The sequence below is a fragment of the Patella vulgata genome, chromosome 7, assembly GCF_932274485.2.
Source record: "Patella vulgata chromosome 7, xgPatVulg1.2, whole genome shotgun sequence".
NCBI classification, from domain to species: Eukaryota; Metazoa; Mollusca; class Gastropoda; family Patellidae; genus Patella; species Patella vulgata.
This window is the reverse complement of record NC_065885.2, coordinates 3,702,806-3,726,697: the sequence shown is the minus strand read 5'-3', so window position 1 is coordinate 3,726,697 and position 23,892 is coordinate 3,702,806. Positions and strand designations below refer to the sequence as shown.

At 36.5% G+C, this 23,892-nt stretch overlaps 1 protein-coding gene across 3 annotated transcripts in view; it reads left to right on the top strand.

Annotated features, from left to right (window-relative positions):
• Window positions 1-23,491, top strand: part of LOC126828125 (protein dispatched homolog 3) — a 49,690-nt gene extending 26,199 nt beyond the window's left edge. For 2 of the 3 annotated variants that reach the window (XM_056102493.1, XM_056102492.1), the window contains exons 4-17: window positions 5,324-5,595; window positions 6,969-7,135; window positions 7,803-7,942; window positions 9,392-9,501; window positions 10,392-10,583; window positions 11,177-11,352; window positions 12,905-13,124; window positions 13,628-13,866; window positions 14,515-14,659; window positions 16,157-16,314; window positions 17,073-17,216; window positions 17,861-17,993; window positions 21,143-21,309; window positions 22,149-23,491. In XM_056102493.1, coding sequence (XP_055958468.1) covers window positions 5,324-5,595; window positions 6,969-7,135; window positions 7,803-7,942; window positions 9,392-9,501; window positions 10,392-10,583; window positions 11,177-11,352; window positions 12,905-13,124; window positions 13,628-13,866; window positions 14,515-14,659; window positions 16,157-16,314; window positions 17,073-17,216; window positions 17,861-17,993; window positions 21,143-21,309; window positions 22,149-22,517 — 2,632 coding nt within the window. In that variant the 3' untranslated portion in view covers window positions 22,518-23,491. Of the gene's footprint in view, window positions 1-5,323; window positions 5,596-6,968; window positions 7,136-7,802; window positions 8,000-9,391; window positions 9,502-10,391; window positions 10,584-11,176; window positions 11,353-12,904; window positions 13,125-13,627; window positions 13,867-14,514; window positions 14,660-16,156; window positions 16,315-17,072; window positions 17,217-17,860; window positions 17,994-21,142; window positions 21,310-22,148 lie in introns of those variants that run through there. The other variant, XM_050557705.2, reaches the window with a different exon arrangement.
• The last annotated feature ends 401 nt before the right edge of the window (window positions 23,492-23,892 follow it).

Sequence of the window (23,892 nt, the reverse complement as noted above, 5' to 3'; positions counted from 1 at the left end):
TGATATCAGGTCCCCCGCAAATTGATATCAGATGCCCCACAATATCTGGTTTCCCACTAAGTGATACCAGCCAGATACCTCAAACTATCTGGTCTCCCACAAAGTGATATCTGGTCTCCCACAAAGTGATATCAGATGCTCCACAATATCTGGTCCTCCCACAAAGTGATAGCAGATACCTCACACTGTCTGGTCTCCGACAAAGTGATATCTGGTCTCCCACAAAGTGATGTCTGGTCCTCCCACAAAGTGATACCAGATACCTCACACTGTCTGGTCTCCGACAAAGTGATATCTGGTCTCCCACAAAGCGATATCAGATGCTCCACAATATCTGGTCCTCCCACAAAGTGATACCAGATACCTCATACTGTCTGGTCTCCCACAAAGTGATGTCTGGTGTCCCACAAAGTGATATCAGATGCCCCACACTGTCTGGTCTCCGACAATGTGATATCTGGTATCCCGCAAAGTGATATCAGATGCTCCACAATATCTGGTCCTCCCACAAAGTGATACCAGATACCTCACACTGTCTGGTCTCCGACAAAGTGATATCTGGTCTCCCACAAAGTGATATCAGATGCTCCACAATATCTGGTCCTCCCACAAAGTGATACCAGATACCTCACACTGTCTGGTCTCCGACAAAGTGATATCAGATGCTCCACAATATCTGGTCCTCCCACAAAGTGATACTAGATACCTCACACACTGTCTGGTCTCCCACAAAATGATGTCTGGTGTCCCACAAAGTGATATCAGATGCCCCACACTGTCTGGTCTCCGACAATGTGATATCTGGTATCCCGCAAAGTGATATCTGGTCTCCCACAAAATGATATCAGGTGTCCTGTCAAAATGATATCAGGCGTTCCACAAATCTGGTGCCCCACAAAATGATATCATGTATCCCACAAATCAGGTGTCCCGTCAATTATATCTGGTGTCCCACAAAGAATAAGCATACTCTGTATTGCACAGCAAGTCAATGCATGAGAAATTTTAGATCAATATTCTACATGTATTACATTTTCATTTTCAAAAATTTAACAAACTCCACATGTACATGCAGTACCTAAATCAATCAAAACAGCAATCTTCTTGAGTAAAGTAAGTTTAATGCATTTAAACGCCCACGGGGAGCAGCATACAATTACAAAATGAAAGAAAGAAAATTCACATTAGAACAAACATACATAAACATAGATAAACGCTGCCTTGTTCAGTACTGATTCAAGGGTGTTGTTTAAAGAAGCCTACATCGAACAGTAGAAAGCAATCTCCTTGAGTAAAAATCAGCAATATCTGGGCCCTTATTCATGAAAACTTAAACTAAGATACACTCGAAATTTTAAGAAATACTGCAATTCGATTGGCTGACCAGTAAAATCAATTTGCATATATTCAATGAAGTTGCAGTATTTCTTAAAATTTCAGTTGTAACTTAGTTTAAGTTTTCATGAATAAGGGCCCTGATTTGTAAATGTTTATTTTTCTTGCAATAGATAAAAAGAAAATAATTCTGTGTGTAACATCAGCGAGGTTGAAGTCTTCGATTTTGTGTGAATTTTTGAAGATGGGCATTGTGTCGTGCAATATAAATACTAAATCACTGTATATTCTAATAACTACAACCTGATTAAAACACAGATCCTATTTCATTTTGTTTTTTATAGTTTAAGATTTCGTTTTACTTGTCTTTACTGCACTAGGATCTGGAAGAGTTGTTATCATTGACTTGTTCTGAATGATGTGAGGGAATAGCTAATGAAATGGTCTGTTACGGCGAGCTTTAGGCGTGTTTTACGTTGAAGTGTGGGTAATCCATTAGAAACATCAATGCTGATTGGTTAATCATATGTCTGATGTCATAGGGTCAAAAGCCGCTTGTATGACCTCTGACGCGACTTATCCCTACAACTTGTCAGATCTTCATGTAGTGTAGGTCATTGAAAGTATAAAAAAACGAAACGAAATATAGATCTGTATTTTAATCAGATTGCAATAACTACATACACCACTTATTCTGGTTTTTAATTGAGTAATTTCCTAGAGATATAGGTAGATTGATATCAACATTATATAGGTTGATGGCTGGTAGATTTATTAATCATATACACAGTTAAATATTTTAATAAACATAATCTTGAGTCCTGACATTAAGCTGATGTGTGGTGACATAACTTCCACTGATTAAAGATTTATTACCCAATTTACGCTGTATATTAAAGTAGTTTTCTCTTTATTACTTATCATTGTATGACATAATATAACTGAAACTAAAAACTGTAACTTGGGTATCATTTAATCTTGTGTATTTAGCACTAATTTCTTTCACATTCCTTTAATATCAAATTCTTGTTTAAAAATTTGTGAAAATCATTGAAAATCACCAAAAATCATCTTATTTATACTCCCCTCTCTCTCTCTCTCCCTCTCTCTCTCTCTCTCTCTCTCTCTCTCTGATCCAAAAGCACAAAAATTTGCACATATTATTATGATCTTATTGATGTATTTACTACATTAATACAACACAAGTTTTATAAAGGGCAAAATTGTAGTTAAAATAAGGCGAACAATTTTGAGTAAATTCTGTGAATGTTTTGTGAACTCGAGGCCAAGTCTCTTGTTTTCGTCATTGTTACCAGTCTTCACTGATCAGGGCCTATTTTCTTTGGCAAAGCACGGTTTCCGCGGTTTTGGGTTCCGTAATAATTTCCAGAATTTGACTTCCGAAAACACGATATCACGTTCACACTTTTATAACCAAAATATAACAGAATTAACATATTTATATTTATAACCATGTGTCAGTTTCATTACCTGTCCAAAGAAATATCCAAAGAAACGTCTAAATGCAAACGAACCTTCATTGTCACCTGCACCTGCCAATGTTCCGCCATGTAATATTCATGCTTTAGGTGGTGGGGGGAATACGTCAACAATACAAAACTTTTGAAACAGATATCGAAAGTGTCGATAATCATAATGATAGGTCTTGTCACTGATGGACAATGAAATTGACCAGCTGTGAAATTAAATTATAACATGCTTAAGGGTGAATCTTGTGTTTTGATTGGTCAATTAGACACCGTCGATTGGACAGTAACATCCATATGTTTTAGTAATTTCTTTTAAAATGCTAAAATAAAATGTCACAATGTCGATAAACACTTCCTGTTTCTTGGACAATAACACCCCTCTAAATGGGAAACAGTTAGTTTTTATCTCCTAAATAACAAATAATTTATCCCTTAAGATGTCATAAATACTGTTAAATTTATAGTGTAAAAAGATTAAAGGCTCAATACCACTCTTGTTGTAACTGAATAATATGTCCCAATCTTTATTCTGGTCAACAAATTGTACTATTTTACAATATTCCAGTTAATTGATGATACAAATTTCATCTTAACACACCTAATATAAAAAATTGGAAAAATTCAACTCAATGATTTGAAAAGCCTGACGTAAAGCTTTTCAAATGTGACTTGGATTTAAAAATATTTTTGAACCCTCTGGACAAGTAAACTAGGATTTAATGGATAATTTACACAACACATAGGACACTAACACATCTAGTACTTAGAATAAGGCTATTTTTTATTTTCTGGAGCTGTCAAGCCAGCAAGAGTGTTAATGTCCCTTTAAAAAACATTAAAAAATTGTCTGACAATCGAACACAATCTGAAAACCAAAATACATCCTCATACTATAATATAAATATCTTACCTTGTTTCTGATATAAAGTTGTCACTGTACTGAACAATAGTTTATATGTGTAACTCACCTTATGTAATGTTGAAAGTAATGAAGATAGATAGTTTGTTATCACATTGCATAAAATATTAGATAATAAAACTACACCCCCTTTTAATAAGATCACTTAAAGTAGAGAAAGGGAGAAATGGGGTTTAATGTCCGCTCGACACAAACTAGGTCATTTCGGAACTAACATATGGTTTAATTTTATTTGAATAATTTGCTTGCACTTGGGGGTTTTTAGCAGTGGGAGGAAACTAGGATCCGGAGAAAACACACAAGGTTGGACAGGTGACCCTACTCCTGGTCATGTACAACTGGGGAGTCGAAACCATGCTAGTTGACGCAATGACGCGCGCTAAACATTGGGCCATCCAACCCAGTGTGCTGATATGTATGTGGTAAAGCTTGCCGACTAACATTTGTTGGCGTTTAACAAAAAAAATGTTTTTATCTGTTTTAAATTTCCCGCACACAAAGAATGACCAAGATTTGTTCAAAAGAGACCAACAAATTGATAAAAATACATATTTATGGATAATTGATAAAAATACATATTTATGGATAATTGATAAAAATACATATTTATGGATAATTAATAAAAATACATATTTATGGATAATTAATAAAAACACATATTTATGGATAATTAATAGAAACACATATTTATGGATAATTAATAAAAAAAACCCACATATTTATGGATAATTAATAAAAAAAATTATATATTTATGGATAATTAATAAAAATACATATTTATGGATAATTAATAAAAACACATATATTTATGGATAATTAATAGAAACAGATATATTTATGGATAATTGATAGAAACAGATATATTTATGGATAATTGATAGAAACACATATTTATGGATAATTAATAAACATACATATTTATGGATAATTGATAAAAATACATATTTATGGATAATTAATAAAAACACACATTTACTGATTTGTTCTTATATTTTCGAACACAGTTGCCCTGATAGCACCTTATATGTGCATGGCATATGTCTGTCGTTATTAGGCTGGTTGATACAGAGATGTAGGACTTTAAAATCCATTTTATTTGGGAATTTATTTGTAGCGGACACTTACAGTTAAGTCAACTGAGAGAATACATGTACATGGTACCTAAAAAGTTCTGATAGAATAATGAACTTAAATGGACTTCTGAACATGACAGATACAATTTATTTACAATTTTAATCTTTGTAGAGAAGTTTAAAAATGTATAAAAATGTTTTCAGTAATTTCTTCCAAGAGAGAGATAGTATTGAACATCGACTTGACACAACTAGGTCATTTCAGGGTTCAATTTTATTTCAATGATTCACTTGCGCACAGGGATCTTTAGCAGTGGGAGGAAACTCGAGGACCCGAAGAAAACCCAAGCCACTAGACCACTCAGCACCTCCATAACCTGTTCTGAGTTGACAAGGAGTACGGTCGCCTGTCCAACATCGTGGGTTTTCTTTTTCCATATAAATTGTGTTGTGTTTTTTAAAAATCTAACACTTTCCCTAATGTTTGTTTCTTTGATATTTTTCAGTAAAGTTCAAGTTCTGTATGGAGGAAATGAAATATTCGATTATGAAATTGATTCAACTTTTTGGAGGGATATAAAAATGGCAGCATATTCGTTAGCATCCATCATATTTATAATGTTTATACTGACATCATTCTCACCTTGGTTGACTATATTGGGAATATGGAGCATCATGTTGAGTTTTCCACTCGCATTCTTTTTATACAGAATAGTTTTTAATATTAATGCTCTTGGAATTCTGAATGGTGCTGCAGCTTTTGTCATTATCGGAATCGGTAAGAATATTTTCATGCTATTATATTGATGAGCACAGGAGAACCGCACTACATGTACGTGAAAACAAAATCGACAAGACAACCCTACATCTGGCCACTAGCACATTCTGGAAATTTGATGTATTTTTTTTTATTATGTTTCTTTATACTAAAGTGACAGGGCAGGGCAGGGCAGGGCAGGGCAGGGCAGGGCAGTAACAAATGCTGTAGGGTTAACAACATGGAAATATAGTTGTATTTCGCTGTCACCTTCGCCCATCCAATGTCCACAATTTCTTGTGAACACTCTGCAGACTACATTTATTATCTGATCATTTGTAAATTTTTAGATGTTGTTTATACCAGTCAGTGGAAGAATCCTATTGCATTTCAAAAATTTCCAATAGTTACTTCTAGAGTTATGGCCTTTGTTGAACTTTGTTGAACTTTAAAGATTGGCATACGCCATACAGTGTGCTATGAGGGAAATTTTGCCCAGAGAGCAACGCTTCGGTCTACTCTTATATCGTATTCCAACTGTCAATAGATCTCTTACATGCATGCCAATGTGTCCATGGGACCACGGTTTTTGGTCCCATCCCTGAAAAGGCGGAACCACGTTGGAAAATCCCGATGAACTTTCTCAACCAATACAGGGATTGAACATGTGACCGTGACTCCCTAGGCCTGTGCCGATACAATCTTCACTCAATGATACAGTCTTCACTGAAAATGAAACAAGGAATGATTTACAAGAAAGATGTAAGGGATTGGTCAACTCCTGAATGGTGATAGTCAGCCAGTAGCCCGTCTTCATAGCCAAGTCGGCTACATGTAAAGTAGCTACATGTAAATCTCTAACTCAATATCATCCAAAGTCTTCGACATTTAACACACGGGACTAGACATAATCCACAGGGTCTCAAATATTAGCGATTTAGCTCCTTTAAAGGGACATTATGGGAGATTAGATAAAGAGCTGGCAGTTCTCACTATAATAGTTAAAAATTAGATAATGTAAAGAGAATATGCTGAAAATGTCAGTCACATTGCTCCACTCTGAACCGAGATATTAGTGATTGAATTTTAGACCTAGCATTCATCATCATTACTTATGATAAAAAACATTTTCTCGATTATCCATTTTTGGAATTAATCATCAATGAGTGTTCAAATCCAGCGAAAACTTGACACATAAGATGGCATCGAGAGTTGATTAAGGTCTTTTCATGTTAATAAATGTCTAATTAATAGTTTATATAACATTTCAGGCCTAAAAAAGACCTACATAGGCAATTTTAGCTCTTGTATAATATATGTTTAAACCACCTTTCATTTTATAAGTCAACCAGTTAATATGTTATTTATGTTATTATTATTTTTATGTTTTTCAGGAGTAGATGATGTTTTTGTTTTTATTAATATATTTCATCAAACTGGTGATGCCTGTATACCCACGGTCGCACATAAGATAAAACACACCGTTATTACAGCAGGAAAAGCAACATTTTTTACGTCATTTACGACAGCTGCTGCCTTCGCAGCTAACATGGCGTCATCTGTAAGCTTACATTATAGTTCATTTTAGATTTTAATCATTGTTATGTTGTCACAAGAGGAGGGAGAAGAGAGAGAGAGAGAAATGGGGTTTAACATCCACTCAGCACAAACTAGGTCATTTTGGGACTGACATATGGCCATTCACCCCAACCCCCATCATTATTTTTCGAGATTTTACTATGGTATGGTTATGTTGGTTCATTTTTCGACTGCCCCCGTTTATTTGGGGTGGGGGTGGGGGGGATGGCCGAATGGTTAGTGCGTGCATGCTGTATCATAAGGTCTGTCATTATTAATTCAATTGGCGTGGTTGTACGTGACAAGGAGTAGGGGTCACCTGTCCAAACTCGTAGGTTTTCTCTAGGTCCTCTGATTTCCTCCCACAGCTAAAGAACCCTACGCGCAAATGAATTATTGAAATAAAATTAAACTATATGTTTGTCCCAAAATGACCTAGTTTGGGTCAAGTGGACGTTAAACCCCATTTCTCTCTCTCTCTCTCTCTCTCTCTCTCTCTCTCTCTCTCTCTTATTTGGGGCAAAAATGATACAAGGGAAATCCGCCAATGTATAAGCTTATACAATTGTTTGTAGTTTTAAAGAGATCTAAGCTGTCATGAGTTATTTTAATTGACGATGAATATGGTGTTTATTTGTATTTTTAACCAGATACCAGCCGTGTATGAATTTGGATTGTTTATGTCGCTGATTGTGAGCTGTTGTTGGTTATCTGTAATAATAATAATGCCACCAACTTTATATCTGTGGCAGGTTCTCTTTAATAACTGTGAAAATAAATGTTATTTTTGGTGAGTATATTTATTTTAAAATAATATAGAGGTTATATCTTTGAGAGTCACTGGAGCTGTGGTGACTAAGCGTGTATGACGCTGGTTCGCTAGTCTGGAGGTTGCGATTTTGTCTGGATTTTCCGGCATGGTTTCCCCATGTCAGTGGTGCAGGACGGAGGTCCTTACAAGGACAGCTGTCTAGTCATTTGGATGGGACAAAAAACTGAGGTCCTGTGTACACATTGCGTGCACATAAAAGATCCCTTGGCAGTTGGAATTCGATATAAGAGTAGTCCATAGTGCCGCTGCCCGGGCAAAATTTCTCTCATAGCACACTGTATGGCGTATGCCCGTTTTCATTAGCCCAGCAAGTAGTGTGGTTTCGATTCCCAGCTTGTATGTAACGAAGGGGGGTCGGATGGCCGAATGGTTAGCATGTGCGCGCTGTATCATCAGGCCTTTCATTGAGTCAACAGGCGGGGTTTCGAATCCCTGTCGTACGTGACAAGGAGTAGGGTTGCCTGTCCAACCTCGTGGGTTTTCTCCGGGTCCTCCGGGTTTCCTCCCACTGCTAAATACCTAGTTTGTGTCGAGTGGACGTTAAACGTGACAAGGAGTAGGGTTGCCTGTCCAACCTCGTGGGTTTTTTCCGGGTCCTCCGGGTTTCCTCCCACTGCTAAATACCTTGTATGTGACGAGTTCCTCCAGGCCCTTTGGTTTCCTGCCATTGCTAAAGACTCCTACGCGCAATGACATTATTTGTTTCGAGTGATTGTTAAACCCCATTTCTCTCTGTGGGATATCCCGGTTCTCCGCACCCCCCGGTCAGTGGTAGATGACAAGTGTCTCGTGTATACCATGTACAGCAATAAAAGATACCATGATAGTTGGAATCCATATAAATATAAAAAATGAAATGAAATGGGGTTTAACGTCCTACTGTTTTGCTCCGAACAGGGCTAATGAAGACGGGCATACGCCATACAGTGTGCTATGAGTGAAATTTTGCCCGGACAGCGGCACTACGGCCTACTCTTATATCAAATTCCAACTGCCAAGGGATCTTTTACGTGCACACCAATGTGTACACGGGACCTCAGTTTTTCGTACCATCCGAACGACTAGACAGCTTTCATTGTCAGCCCCTCCGTCCTGCATCACTGACAAGGGAGAACCACGCCGGAAAATCTGAATGAACTTTCTCGGCCAATGCAGGGATCGAACACCCGACCTCCAGGCTAGCGAGCCAGCGTCTTACCCACTTAGCCACGTGATCCCCCATATAAATATAGGCTCTAGATAAATAGAGCTGCTGTCAGGACAAAATTTCCCACATAGCACAATCCATTGCATTTGCCGATCTTCATTAGCCCAGTTGGTGCAGAAAAGTAGGACGTTAAACTCTATTTTATTTTGTTTTATTTATTTTCCAACTTCCAATAAATGTGGATATGTGTTGTGTTCTAGTTGTATAAATGGAGGATCCAATGATTCCGAAGGAGATAGTAGTCAGACATCCAGTTTATCTGATGCTGATGTACCAATGATACAGATAGACGAACGTGAACACGGCATAGGTAATTATCTTTATTGTCAGATGATCTGGAACAAGGCATAGGTAATTATCTTTATTCTCAGATAGACAATCGCGAGCATTGCATAGGTAATTATCTTTATTCCAAGATGATCGTGAACATGGCATAGGTAATTATCTTTATTCTCAAATGATCACAAACACGGCATAGGTAATTATCTTTATTCCAAGATGATCGCGAACATGGCATAGGTAATTATCTTTATACCCAGATAGACGATCGCGAGCATGGGATAGGTAATTATCTTTATTCCTAGATGATCGCGAACATGGCATAGGTAATTATCTTTATTCTCACGAACACGCCATGACACAACAGGTAATTTTCTATATTACACATGACAGACCAAAACGATTGCAACATCTAGCGTCTCATTCTGCTAGAGTCAGTGAATATTTAGGGACTATGTTCAATATAACAAGGTCACTTTTGTCCAATGGATGATTATGACTTTTGGGTTTCTTGTATTACTGAATAGAAATCTGAATTATTTCATTATATCAGCTACCTTTACTACCATAGATAATATCGATGATCTTGATTGTAGCTATGTATTGTATATTTATATTATCAGCTACCTTGACTACCGTAGAGAATAATGAACCATAACATCGATGATCTTGATTGTAGCTATGTACTGTATATTTATATTATCAGCTACCTTGACTACTGTAGAGAATAATGAACCGATGTTAGCTTACTGTATTTTATATTAATATTTTCAGCTACCTGTACTACCGTAGAGTATAATGATGATCCGATGTTAGCTACCTGTATTTTATATTAATATTTTCAGCTACCTTTACTACTGTAGAGAATAACGATGATCCCATGCTAGCTATAGATCCTGTATTTTTTATTAATATTTTCAGCTACCTTTACTACCGTAGAGAATAATGATGATCCGATGTTAGCTATAGACCCTGTATTTTCACCTATGATTATACAAGCCCCTATAAAAACAACGCGTCATAGGTTTAATATAGGTCGATATATACAGGCGTTCCTGAATAGATGTATAGCACCGGTTATTACAAGTCAAAAAGGCAAATGGATAATTATAGGTAAATAAATGTATAAATATTTTGTTCTTTTTTTAAATATTAACTTTGTCTATATTTAGAAGCACATGTTATATCTGAAAAAAGGTGGTTGGGTGGCCGAATGGTAGCGTGTGCATTTGTATCATAAGGTCTGTCATTGAGTCAACTGGCGTGGTTTTGATTCCCCGGTCGTACGTGACAAGGAGTAGGGTCGCCTGTCCAATCTCGTGTGTTTTCTCCGGATCCTCTGGTTTCCTCCCACTGTTAAAGACCTCTATGCTCCAGCAAATTATTGAAATAAAATTGAACCATATGTTAGTACCGAAATGACCTAGTTTGTGCCGCGTGGACGTTAAACCCCATTTCTTTCTCTCTCTATATCTGAAAAATCGAGAGCCTGACACGGGAACAGGGTGTAGTAACTCTGAATGAACAGAAACCTGTGGTACTGTGTGCACAGGAGTAGGGTTACGAGGATTGTCAGCTCTTTGTCTAAATTTTACAGAATGCCCCATTAGCGGTCAGTTATGATAATTCCCTTTGAGTGGATTCTTATTACGGATTCTACTGTATGTATATGTTGATAATAATTATGTTTGTTTTTATAACGACAGGTTTCCATGTTTGTACGCTGATAACAGCTATAGGGTTAATAACACAGCTCCATCCAGCTTCACAGCCACCTCAGTTATTCCACCCAGATACCAATATACAACAACTACTAGATTTAAAGGCAAATTTCAGTATTATAGATAATTTACGTTGTGATAAATGTTCAGCCATGTATTCGGTAAGTTAATTACTCATTTGAACAAACTAGAATTCCGTTCTGTTAGTTGGTAAGTTATATGTACATATGTGATACTCAATGAGCGATCCAGAATTGAGTTCAGTTTACAGTGATACTGAATTGAGCATTGTGGTTTACAGTGACACTGAATTGAGCATTCTGGTATTGCATTTTGTTAAAGATACATTATGGGAGATTTTTATAAGGAGTTAGCCATTCTTGCTATAACAGTTCAAAAATAGATGATGAAAGAAGAATATATTGAAAATTTCTGTCAAATTACTTTATTGTGAACATAGTTATCACCAGTGTAATTTTTGACTAGAAATGGGATTGAATTCCATCTTCACCGATTCTTAGTATGGCCGATCGTTTGATTGACTGGCGTTAACTCCACCTACATAATCTCTGCTGTCTTTTGTCAGCTGTCATCATATCCGAATTTGTGTTTTACCTTTTTGGATTTTTATAACAATTGGACAAAATGAGTGAGAGGGTAAATTTTCATTCTTACTTGTATTTTGGGCATGCATTAAATCGATTGAATATAGGACATAATATTATAATACAATTATGATAAATCTATAGGTATTCACCAGTGGTGTCGTGCCTATTGGGGAAAAAAAATATTTTTATTGATATTATTAAGACAGAAGACCTGTCCATCTGTATTATTGCACTTTAAATAGTTTAGATGTCATTTGTTAAGGCATCACTCAACAGCGGCCTCGCTTCGTACACTCTATCATTTAGCCTCGATCCGGGAGTATGACGTCAATGTAACGGTTAATCTCTGCTCACGACGCCATTTAAAATTAAATCAGTCAACGAAATCCCATTTAAATCCAAGCTGAATCCAAGCCATCTGTGGGTCTACAGAGTTGATTTTGTGCTTGTTGTGTAAATAAAGATCTAATTTATAATTTCTCTGACATCTGAAGCCTAAATAAAGACTTGCAATAATCAGATTTAGCTCTTGCATAATGTATGTTTAACAGTCATGTATACAGTAAGTAATACAGGCAACACTGAATTGATTTCTGTTAGCAGCCTACGATACTGAATTGAACATACTGGAATTCAGTTAACAGCTCTTAATTTGATAAGTTACACCTACGCTACTCAAATTGAGCGTTCTGGAATCGAGCATTTGATGTGCAGGCAATACTTTATTGAGTTTACTAGAACTGAGGTCAAGTTCATCAGGTTTCCCCTTGTCAGTGGTGGAGGAAGGAGGGCCTGACAAGGACAGCTGTCTAGTCATTCGGATGGGACAGAAAACAGAGGTCCTGTGTATACATTGGCGTGCACATAAAAGTTCCCTTGACAGGTGGAATTTGATATAAGAGTAGGCGATAGTGCCGCTGCCTGGGCAAAATTTCCCTCACAGTATGGTGTATGCCCGTCTTCATTAGCCCAGTCGAAGCAGAACAGTAGAATGTTAAACCCCATTTCATTTCATTTCAGAATTGAGTTCTCTTAACATTTATGTATTCAGCTGACACTGAATTAATGATGTCATAAATTTTAAAACATATATCTCTTTTTACAGGAAGCTAAATCCCGATCCTCATCAGGAAACAGCAGAACACATGATAGTCACCCAGCTACCCCAAGGCCTTTTCCTCATCCTTATCATCAACCCCAGTTCCAGCCTACTACTACTACTACACCATCTCCTATCACCCATCTTTATCACCACCACCACCAAACATCCCCTCCTACTACTACCACTACTACTACAACTACTACAACTCAACATCCATTCAAAGGTACGTTAACAAGTTAAGGTACGTTAAAGGGCAATATTGGTGCCAGTCATTATCACATATGTGATAGAACTGGTTAAACACATTCCAAATATTATTTTATCACTGAGATCATTGCTACGATAGATGAGTAATCAATGTTTGGCACCAATATTGTCCTTTAACAAGTGAAATTTTACCGGTATATAAAAAGGGACTGGGGTCCCTAATCCCTTATAGTCAAGCTAGAAATGACCGCCTATCGGGTAAGAAAATATGTGATTCACCAAAAGTTTCAGTAACATTTAGTTCAGCCATTTTTTAATATGAAGCTTTTTACTATAGATTCAGTTTTTCAAATATATCCGGGATAATTTTGTCTTGGGCAAGGAAGGAGCCTAAAATCCTTCGAAAGATCAGAAATCATGAAATGGTTTGTCAGAAGATCGGGACTACGATATGTAATTGAATGATCTTAGACTTGCGATTCTATAATTTATAATCTTTAATTATCTTTATTTTTTTAGCGCAGACACGAAAACCTACTACTTATCATCCATTTTATCGTAACCTAGCAACCACCAAACGTCCATCCGACAAGCCTCATCCTGTATCTGGTGGCTTCAATTCCTGTAAGAATAATAAATGTAACGATTTGAAGGAAAGGCCTAGATTACAGTTAGGCACAACAGTGTTTGTCGTATTTGGTATCAAAGGATTACAGCAGACGGGCAAAAGAAGTGGTCATGTTATAAACGAGAAAAAGGTAACTAGACAATTTAGATCATTCTGATTCAATGTGCATGCGTTAACCATTCTGCCATCCCGGAGGGCCTGGCAAGGGACACATGTCTAGTCTATCAGATGGGACGAAAAGCCGAGGTCACATGTACACATTGGTGTGCACGTAAAAGAACCCTAGACAGTTGGAATTAGATATAATAGTAGGCCGTAGTGCCACTGTCTAGGCAAAATTTACCTCGAAGCACACTGTATGATGTATACCCATCTTCATTATCCCAGTCGGAGCAGAACACTAGTACGTTAAAAAAACTCCCTTTCATTTAGTCAGAGATAATTAGACAGTAACTTTTGTAAACATTCGGGTCAAATCAGAAAAGGCTGATTTATTTTAAGGATTGAGGTTACCCCCACTAAAAATTGCTTATAAATCCTGTGAATTTGGTAACGATATCTTACTAGTTACAGAAAGAGATATGAAGTTTCTAAGTTTGTCATACATTTTCCAAAAAGACATGTTACCATGGCACCAACTTTTTTTTATAGCTAGTAATTTTCCCTTATTTATTATAATTCCTAACTACTTATATCATTTTCAACTCAATAGCTTTAAAATTTAAAATACAATTTTTGGTTAGCCGATTGGTCACTGTACAAGATGATCTATTTTCAGGGTACTGTTATGTATAATGAAGATTTACCGAGAGCGTTTACAACGAGAGGTCAAGATATATTAAAAGATTTATGTCGGTTGTGTCATCTAATAAGTAATAATCGTGAACTTGTAAAAAATGGAAGTGCTCAATGTATACCCGCAGGTAAGAAGGCATAACCACTTAAACATACATTATGCAAGAGCTAAATCTGTCTATTGCAGGTCTTTCTTTAGGCCTGAAATGTTATCTAAATTATTAATTAGACATTAATTAACTTATCCAGACCATAATCAACTCTAGATGGCATCGCTAGCCTGCGATCGTAAGTGGATTGTGATCCGATTTACTGCATAACTTCCCTTCTTGATTAAACGATTAAATGGATAATCGAGACTATGCTGTTTAACATACTGACTTTAGTAATGATGACCGAGGCTTGGCAGAAATTTTATTCACTGAGTTCTCGCTTCATAGTGGATCAATTTGAATGAAATTTTCAGCAAATTGCCTTTACATTATCTAGTTGTTAATTATTATAGTGAGAACTGCCAACTTGTTATCGAATCTCCCATAATGTATCTTTAATTTAGCAATAAGATTTAGATAAAGAGCTGGCAGTTCTCACTATAATAGTTAAAATAGATAATGAAAAGGGAATATGTTGAAAATAAGATAAAGAGCTGTAAGTTCTCTGCAAAGTTATCTTCATTAACAGATGCATTATGTGAGATTTAGATAAAGAGCTGATAATAGTTAAAAAAAATGGATAATGAAAAGGGAATATGTTGAAAATTTCAGTTAAATCCCTTCAATCTGAGCGGAGTTATCATCGTTTGCAGAACAGAGTAGCATCGATTGTCATTGTTACCGTTGTTATGATAATAAACAAAGTCTTGATTATACATTTTTAAATTAAATCATTAACTGCCAATCGTATTTAAATCTGCTGAAAATCAGAACCATCCGATGTTCTGGAGAGTTGATTATCGACTTGGCATAATGAATTAATGATTTATATAGCATTTGAGGCCAAACAAAAGATCTGCATTAGGCAGATTTAGTTCTTGAATAATGCATCTTTAAATACAGGCCTGTAAATGATAGTTGCAGTTGGGACAGTGAGTAAGACATTGGTTTGCTAACCTGGAAGTCCTGTGTTCATTCTCTGTGTTGGTTGCGAACGTGTCATCAAGATTTTCCGGGGTGCTTCTCCCTTACCAGTGGTGTAGGGGGCCTGGCAAGAGACAATGTGTAGTTGTTGAGATGGAACACATTTGTGTGCATGTTAAAGATCCCTTGACAGTTAGAATTTGATATAAGCATAGGTTGTAGTGCCGCTGTCCGGGAAAAAATTTCCGTAAAAGATCCCTTGGCAGTTGGAATTCGATATAAGGGTAGTGTGCCACTGCCCAGGCAAAATTTCCCTCATAGCACACTGTATGTTGTACGCCCGTCTTCATTAGCTCACTTGGAACAGAACAGTAGGACGTTAAACCCCATTTGATTTCATTTCATTGTACCTGACAAATGTCAAACACGAACGAACTAGTACCTGATATTTTGATTTTTGTGCCAGACATGTTTTAATAACATCTGTAAAAAACAAAACAAATTTTTTTTTTTTTAAATATTGTTAAATGATTTGTTTTCGTTTTGTAGGCCTTCCTAGTTCTTTACGTCAGTCTATAGAAGCAATAAAAGAATGTCGAGATTTACCACATAGAGCGATTGTATATAATCATCAACTACCAGATCACGCTGTTGGTGGTTTAACCAAATATTATAAACTTAAATGGTTGGCTTTTGCTTTTGAATCTGTAAGTTTTCATAAATTGTATATCTAGTCAGAAATTGGACTTATGTTAGATTTTATTTCACAAAATGAAACCAGCACTGACATTTCTCCTTAGCTATTACGTCCTGTTTGCCTCAGTTTCGGGCTAACGCTTTTGACTGGTAGCCCTTGTATGTTAACATTAATTTTATCGAGATATGCTAATTGTAGGTCGGTTGGGGAGGTTGGGGGGGGGGGGATGGTTTGTTATTGAGTCAAGTGGTTTGAGTAAAATTGAACCATGTTAGTCCTAAAATGACCTAGTTTGTGTCAAGTTGAGGTTAGCCATGGTGGCTAAGTCGAGAAGATGCTAACTCGCTAGCCTGGAGGTTGCATGGCCGGGAAAGTTCATCAGGATTTTCTGACGTGATTTCCCCTTGTCAGTGGTGCAGGACGGAGGGCCTGACAAGGACAGCTGTCTAGGCTTTTGGATCTTACGAAAAACCAAGGTTCCATGTATACATTGGTGTGCACGTACAAGATCCCTTGGCAGTTGGAATTCGATATAAAAGTTGGCCATAGTGCCACTGCCCGGGCAAAATTTCCCGCTTAGCACACTGTATGGCGTATGCCCGTCTAAATTAGCCCAGTTCGGAGCAAAACAGCAGGACATTAAACCCCATTTCATTTCATTTCATTTCTGTCATTGAGTCAACTGGCATGGTTTCGATTCCCAACTTGACCATGACAAAGGAGTAGGGTCACCTGTCTAATCAATCAATAAAAATCTTTTTGTTTCAGACGACGTCAGAAGGTGATGCGTATTTTAAAGCGTACGAGAAATATCAAGCATGGGATAAATTTATCACGCATATTAAAGATCATGAACTATCAAAAAATTCACCATTGAAAGACATATTCCAGACATCGTCATTCTGGAAAAAGGTAAAAAAAATTATTTTGCATTTTAATTTACTTAATTTTTAAAGTTTCATCTACATAATAGTACAGCTGGATAGACTTAAATGCCCTGCCTGTATAACAGGGTAGACTTGAATGCCCTACTGGTATAACTGGGTAGATTAGAATGCCCTAGTGGTACAGCTGGGTATACTTGAATGCCCTACTAGTATAACTGGGTAGACTTGAATACCCTCCTAGTGCAACTGGGTAGACTAGAATGCCCAACTGGTATAACTGGGTAGACTGGAATGCCCTACTGGTATAACTGGGTAGACTTCTGCTACAGCTTGGTAGACTGGAATGCCCTACTGGTACAACTGAGTAGACTTGAATGCCCTACTGGTACAGCTGAGTAGACTTGAATGCCCTACTGGTACAGGTGGGTAGACTGGAATGCTCTACTGTTATAACAAGGTAGACTGGAATGCCCTATGGTACTGCTGGATAGACTCGAATATCCTACTAGTACAGCTTGGTAGACTGGAATGCTCTACTGGTACAACTGAATAGACTTGAATATAGTACTGGTTTCGCTTTGGAGTACATGTACATGAACCATTGGCTGTTGGAATGTGACACATAGCATTGTATATAGTGCTATATGGATGTATTTTGTATATTTGTAGGTTTTAATGGAAGTAGTTGCTGTATATAGTGCTATATATGGTTTAGTATTATCACTAGTTATATGTATTATAGCCGTTGCTATATTTACAGGACATATATTTCTACTATTAATAGTTGTTATTACTATTGTTTGTAAGTATCCTTTAACATTTCTAGTCTTCCAGAATGAGAGAGACAGACAGACAGACGGAGAGTTTAAGTCCACTCGATACAAACTAGGTCATTTTGGAACTAACATACATGTACGCTTCAATTTTATTTCAATAATTGCACATAGGGGTCATTAGCAGTAGGAGGAAACCGGAGGAACTGGAGAAACCCACGAGGTTGGACAGGTGACCCTACGCCTTGTCACGTACAACCAGGGAATCAAAACCACTCCAGTTGATTCAATGACAGACCTTAGGGTCGTCTAGCCAACCCCATAGGTTTACTCCGGTTTCCTCACACTATTGAAATAAAATTGAACCATGTGTTTATCCCAAAAGACCTAGTTTGTGTTAAGTGGATGTTAAACCCCTCTCTCTCTCTCTCTCTCTCTCTCTCTCTCTCTCTCACAAGCAGTTTAGATATCAATAAAAGAATAATGTTTAAAATATCATCCTGAGCCCTGTATTAACAAATTTAGAATACCATACTTACCTTTTTATGTAAATTTTAGAAATAATAATAGTTCAACCCCTTGTGCAGGTTTTACAACATACATAAATTGTTCTTGATTGTTGATATTTGATGCATAGTTTCAATCTTTCCAATAGTTTCACAGCTGTAATGTGAAAGCCTTTCTTTAGCTCTGTAGATGATGACTGACCTTTAAGTTTATGTGCTGTATAGGTTCAAGTTTTTCTGAAGAAAATTGTTAACGTATACACATTTAAAAAAGTAGTGTACACTCAGAATGGGTAACATTTTTTTTGGCTCACTCTGTATATTATAATTTGAAATTTCTCAATTTATTTTTATAAGAAAACACAGTAACATGGTTCAAGTCTGCCTCAAATTTCATTTAAACGCACTATACTATGCCTTAAATCACTCTCGATGCGATTTCCAGCAATGTACTACAGTAAACTTTGCATAAGTCGGATTCGTATAAGTGCCTTTGAATCAATTATTATCCGGCGAGCGAGCTAAGATTGAATTTCGATCTTTGGCTAACTTGGATCTTCACTTAACTCAGATAAAATTGGTCAGTCCACTTTGATACGACTTATGCAAAGTTTAGTGTAGTTACTACTTAATAATTTGGGATCAGAACCTCTCAAAATTTTCTAGATACCCCCCTGCATTGTAACACAAATTTTTCCGGGCAGAATGGTGCCTTTTACGACTTTGCATATGTACCCATTTTCAATGAATAGAAAATATTTTTTATCCATATATACTTCCATCACCTTGGGTTTTTTTCTTAATAATTTAAAAAATTGTTTTAGAATTAATAAGAAAAAAATATTGAGAGTTAATGAAATCACCCTATTGACATCCCTTTGATTAATAGTACACAGGCGGGCAAGCGATTATTTACTACTGATCAATTTAAAATAGTATGGGTGGAAAAAGCACACTAAAGGGGAGTAACTCTTGCTTGAACCTGATATCAGCCACATAAAGTTTCTTTCACTGAACAGTTATTCAAGATGAATATGTTGATTTTCTACGCTTTCATCCTTTTTGATCAATTAAATTATTATATCGCTGGCTAATTGTTTTTATATTTGTTTCAATTAAAATATTACAAAATTATTAGCGAGAAAGCACACTAATGGGAGGCAACTCTGCCTAAAATAAAATTTACTTTAAATCCATAAATCCATGAAATTTCTTGTTGAACATTCTGATGATCTTAAACTTAATAACAATAAAGAGTCCATCAAATAATAATATTGACAGGGGTTAATCGTTTGGATGTTTTTCAATCCTATCATAGGTGTTTTCCCTAATTCATGTCTGTTTACCTCCTTATCCTTCCACTTTAAAACAAAATCCTGGATGAACATGTAAATTAAACACTATCAGTCTGATTAAAACACAGATCCTATTTCGTTTCATTTTTTATAGTTCAAAATTTCGTTTTACTTGTCTTTACTACACTACGATCTGGATGAGTTGTTATATAAACCGCGTTCTTGTTGATGTAAGGGATTAGCCAATAAAACGGTCTGTTATGACAAGTTCTTGGCGTGGGGTGCACGAAACTGTGGGTATCCCACTAGAAACATCAACGCTGATTGGTTAATCTCAACTGTCTGACAGTGACGTCACAGGGTCACAACAACCGGTCAGATCTTCATGTAGTAGAGGTCATCGAAAGTATAAAAAAAAAACGAAACGAAATATAGATCTGTATTTTGATAAGATTGAAACACTATTAAAGGCTCAATACCACTCTTGTTGTAACTGAATAATATGTCCTAATCTTTATTCTGGTCAACAAATTGTACTATTTTACAATATTCCAATTAATTGATGATACAAATTTCATCTTAACACACCTAATTTAAAAAATTGGAAAAATTCAACTAAATGATTTGAAAAGCCTGACGTAAAGCTTTTCAAATGTGACTTGGATTTAAAAATATTTTTGAACCCCTTAGACAAGTAAAATAGGATTTAATGGATAATTTACACAACAGGTAAGACACTAACACATCTAGTACTTAGAATAAGGCTATTTTTTATTTTCTGGAGCTGTCAAGCCAGCAAGAGTGTTATTGTCCCTTTAAATGATATATTATTGTGATTTCAAGGCCAGATATCTATTATATTAAATGATGTTTTTACAGGTATGATATTTATTTAAATGATATATTATTGATGTTTTACAGGTAGGGTTAGGGTATTTTGCCTATAATGTTTTTTAGGACTTCGAATTCTGTCTTATGGTTTGGATTGTTCGTACTTGGTTTTATTTTATTAAATGATTTATTAATGTTTTACAGGTATGATATGTAGCGTAGTTGGTATATTTTATTAAATGATTTATTAATGTTTTACAGGTATGATATGTAGCGTAGTTGGTATATTTTATTAAATGATTTATTAATGTTTTACAGGTATGATATGTAGCGTAGTTGGTATATTTTATTAAATGATTTATTAATGTTTTACAGGTATGATATGTAGCGTAGTTGGTATATTTTATTAAATGATTTATTGATGTTTTACAGGTATGATATGTAGCGTAGTTGGTATATTTTATTAAATGATTTATTGATGTTTTACAGGTATGATATGTAGCGTAGTTGGTATATTTTATTAAATGATTTATTAATGTTTTACAGGTATGATATGTAGCGTAGTTGGTATATTTTATTTAGCTGGATGGGAGATGGGAGCAATAGAGGCCATCTCTCTATCAATATTAGTAGGATCTTCAGTAGATTATTGTGTTCATCTTGTCGAGGGATATATATTAGCAGGAAAATATATCAATTTAAATGGAGGCCTGGTGAGTAGGAATTTTTAACAGGGTTATTCTGTAGGGTTTGGGTGGACGAGTGGTCTAATGCATGCACTTTAGATCATAAGGTCTGTCATTAAATCAGGATCACAGTGGCTAAGTGGGTAAGATGCTGGCTCGTTTGCCTGGAGGTCGGGTGTTCGATCCCTGCATTAGCCGAGAAAGTTCATCCAGATTTTCCAGCGTGGGTCCCCCTTGTCAGTGATGCCGGACGGATGAGACGAAAAACCGAGGTCCCGTGTACACATTGGCGTGCACGTAAAAGATCCCTTGACAGTTAGAATTCGATATAAGAGTAGGCCATAGTGCCGCTGTCCGAGCAAAATTTCCCTAATAGCACACTGTATGACGTATGCCCGTCTTCATTAGCCCAGTTTAGGAGCAGAACAGTTGGACGTTAAACCCCATTTCATTTCATTTTCATTTTCTGTGGGAGGAAACCGGAGGACCCGGAGGTTGGACAGGCAACCCTATTCCTTGTCACGTACAACCGGGGATTCGAAACCCCGCCAGTTGGCTCAATGACAGGCTTTATGATACAGCACGCACATGCTAACCATTCGGCCATCCAACCCCCCGTAAATAAAATGAAAAGGGGATTATTGTTGTGGGCTTGATCCTGGTGTAGGCCTCGAAAGTTCCACAGGTTTTTTCCGTCATTGTTCCCCCTTGTTAGTGGTTCAGGAGAGCTGGTCACTTGGATGGCATAGAAAACTGAGGTCCCGTGTAAATTGTACCATATGCCTAAAGAAAGACATGCAATACGCAGATTTACCTCTTGCAACAATGTAGGTTTAAACCTGAAAAATATTTTTTTTTTTTTTCAGAAAAATACTGAACTACGTCGACAGAGAACTAAAGAAGCCTTACAGCATATTGGGGTTGCCATAATAAGCAGTGCCATTACAACAATAATCGCAGCTATACCATTAACTCAAACCTTGATTCAACCATTCAGTAAATTTGGAGACATTCTCCTGATTAATACTACTGTATCTATATTATTCACCATAACATTATGTGCTACATTGCTAAGTGCTATAGCTCCCGCTAAATTCCAGGCCAGTTTCAAATCTACGGTCAAGGCCTTAATTCTTACATGCTTGTCCGTGGGGGTTATTCTCGTTACACTTTTTGGAATCTCAAAAACCATTCATCCTATTCCAGGACCCAATGGAAACCCTTTATTTCCGTAAAACGAAGAAAAAGGAGAATTAAATGTATATGAAGTTTGTTTGCTTATATATTATTTGGAATCTTGGTTGGTACTCTCTGTCTATTTGTAATGTGATTGACTGCATACAGAGCTTTCTACTTTCATACTTAAACATTTCATTTTTATCAAGTTTTTTGATAACAGATAATTTTTTATATCGACCAACAAACGCTATTTAAATAAGAATGATAAGATAAAGTTGAACGACAATCTGGTTAAAATACAGATTCTATTTCGTTTCGTTTTTTTCTAGTTCAAAATGTCGTTTTACTTGTCTATACTACACTAGGATCTGGAAGAGTTGTTATATAACCTGCGTTCTGGATGGTGTGAGGGATTAGCCAGCGACTTCATGGCGTGCGATGCACGGAACTATGGGTAATCCCCTAGAAACGTCAACGCTGATTGATTAATCATTGTCTGACCTTTTACTACAACCGGTCCGATCTTGATGTAGTGTAGGCCATCGAAAGTATAAAAAAAAACAAAAGGAAATATAGATCCGTATTTAAATCGGATTGGTTGAACAACTAAATTTTAACCACAGGTTAATTAACGACTGGTTAAATATATAACCCTTGGTTTTAAAATATAAATAACCACATGTTTAAATTTATCGACAAGTCAATTCTGAATCTCATTAACTTCACATGTTCGTTCATATTAAGGCATATAATGTCCATCATTTTAATTATAGAGGGCTGTGCCGTGCCGAGAGGGGTGTGGACGGGGGGCATCCAATCAAAGAGTTATATTAAATTTAAGTATTTTAAATTTGAAATTTTCTGAATGTTGATAAATCATACCACCTGTCAGCCATTGTTACTAGGGATACAACCATTAAGGCATTTAGGTCAACTGGTGTGGTTTCGATTCCCTGGTTGTATGTGACAAGGAGTAGGGTCGCCTGTCCAACCTAGTGGGTTTTCTCCGGGTCCTCTGGGTTTCTCTCACTGCTAAAGACCCCTACGCACAAGCAAATTATTGAAATAAAATTGAACCATATGTGGACATTAAACCCCATTTTTCTCTATCTCTCTCTCTCTCTCCATGAACCTGTTAAGTGCGTAGGTCGTTATATAACGTCCTGGACAACTGCCACTCACTGTGTGTAGGGTGTAATATAACGCCTTGGCAGAATTTTCCCCAACCTATTCTTAGAACATAGTACATAGTTCTTCGTCACTTCGTCAAATTAATTACACAATAGGGGGTAGTTAACGTTTTAAAAACATCACGCTTAACAGGTTAAGGCATTTAATGTTGCTGATGCCCCTCTACCACCACCACTTTCATATCCAATAATGAGAGATAAATCCATGTCATACATGTCAAACAATGTTACTAGGGGGGTA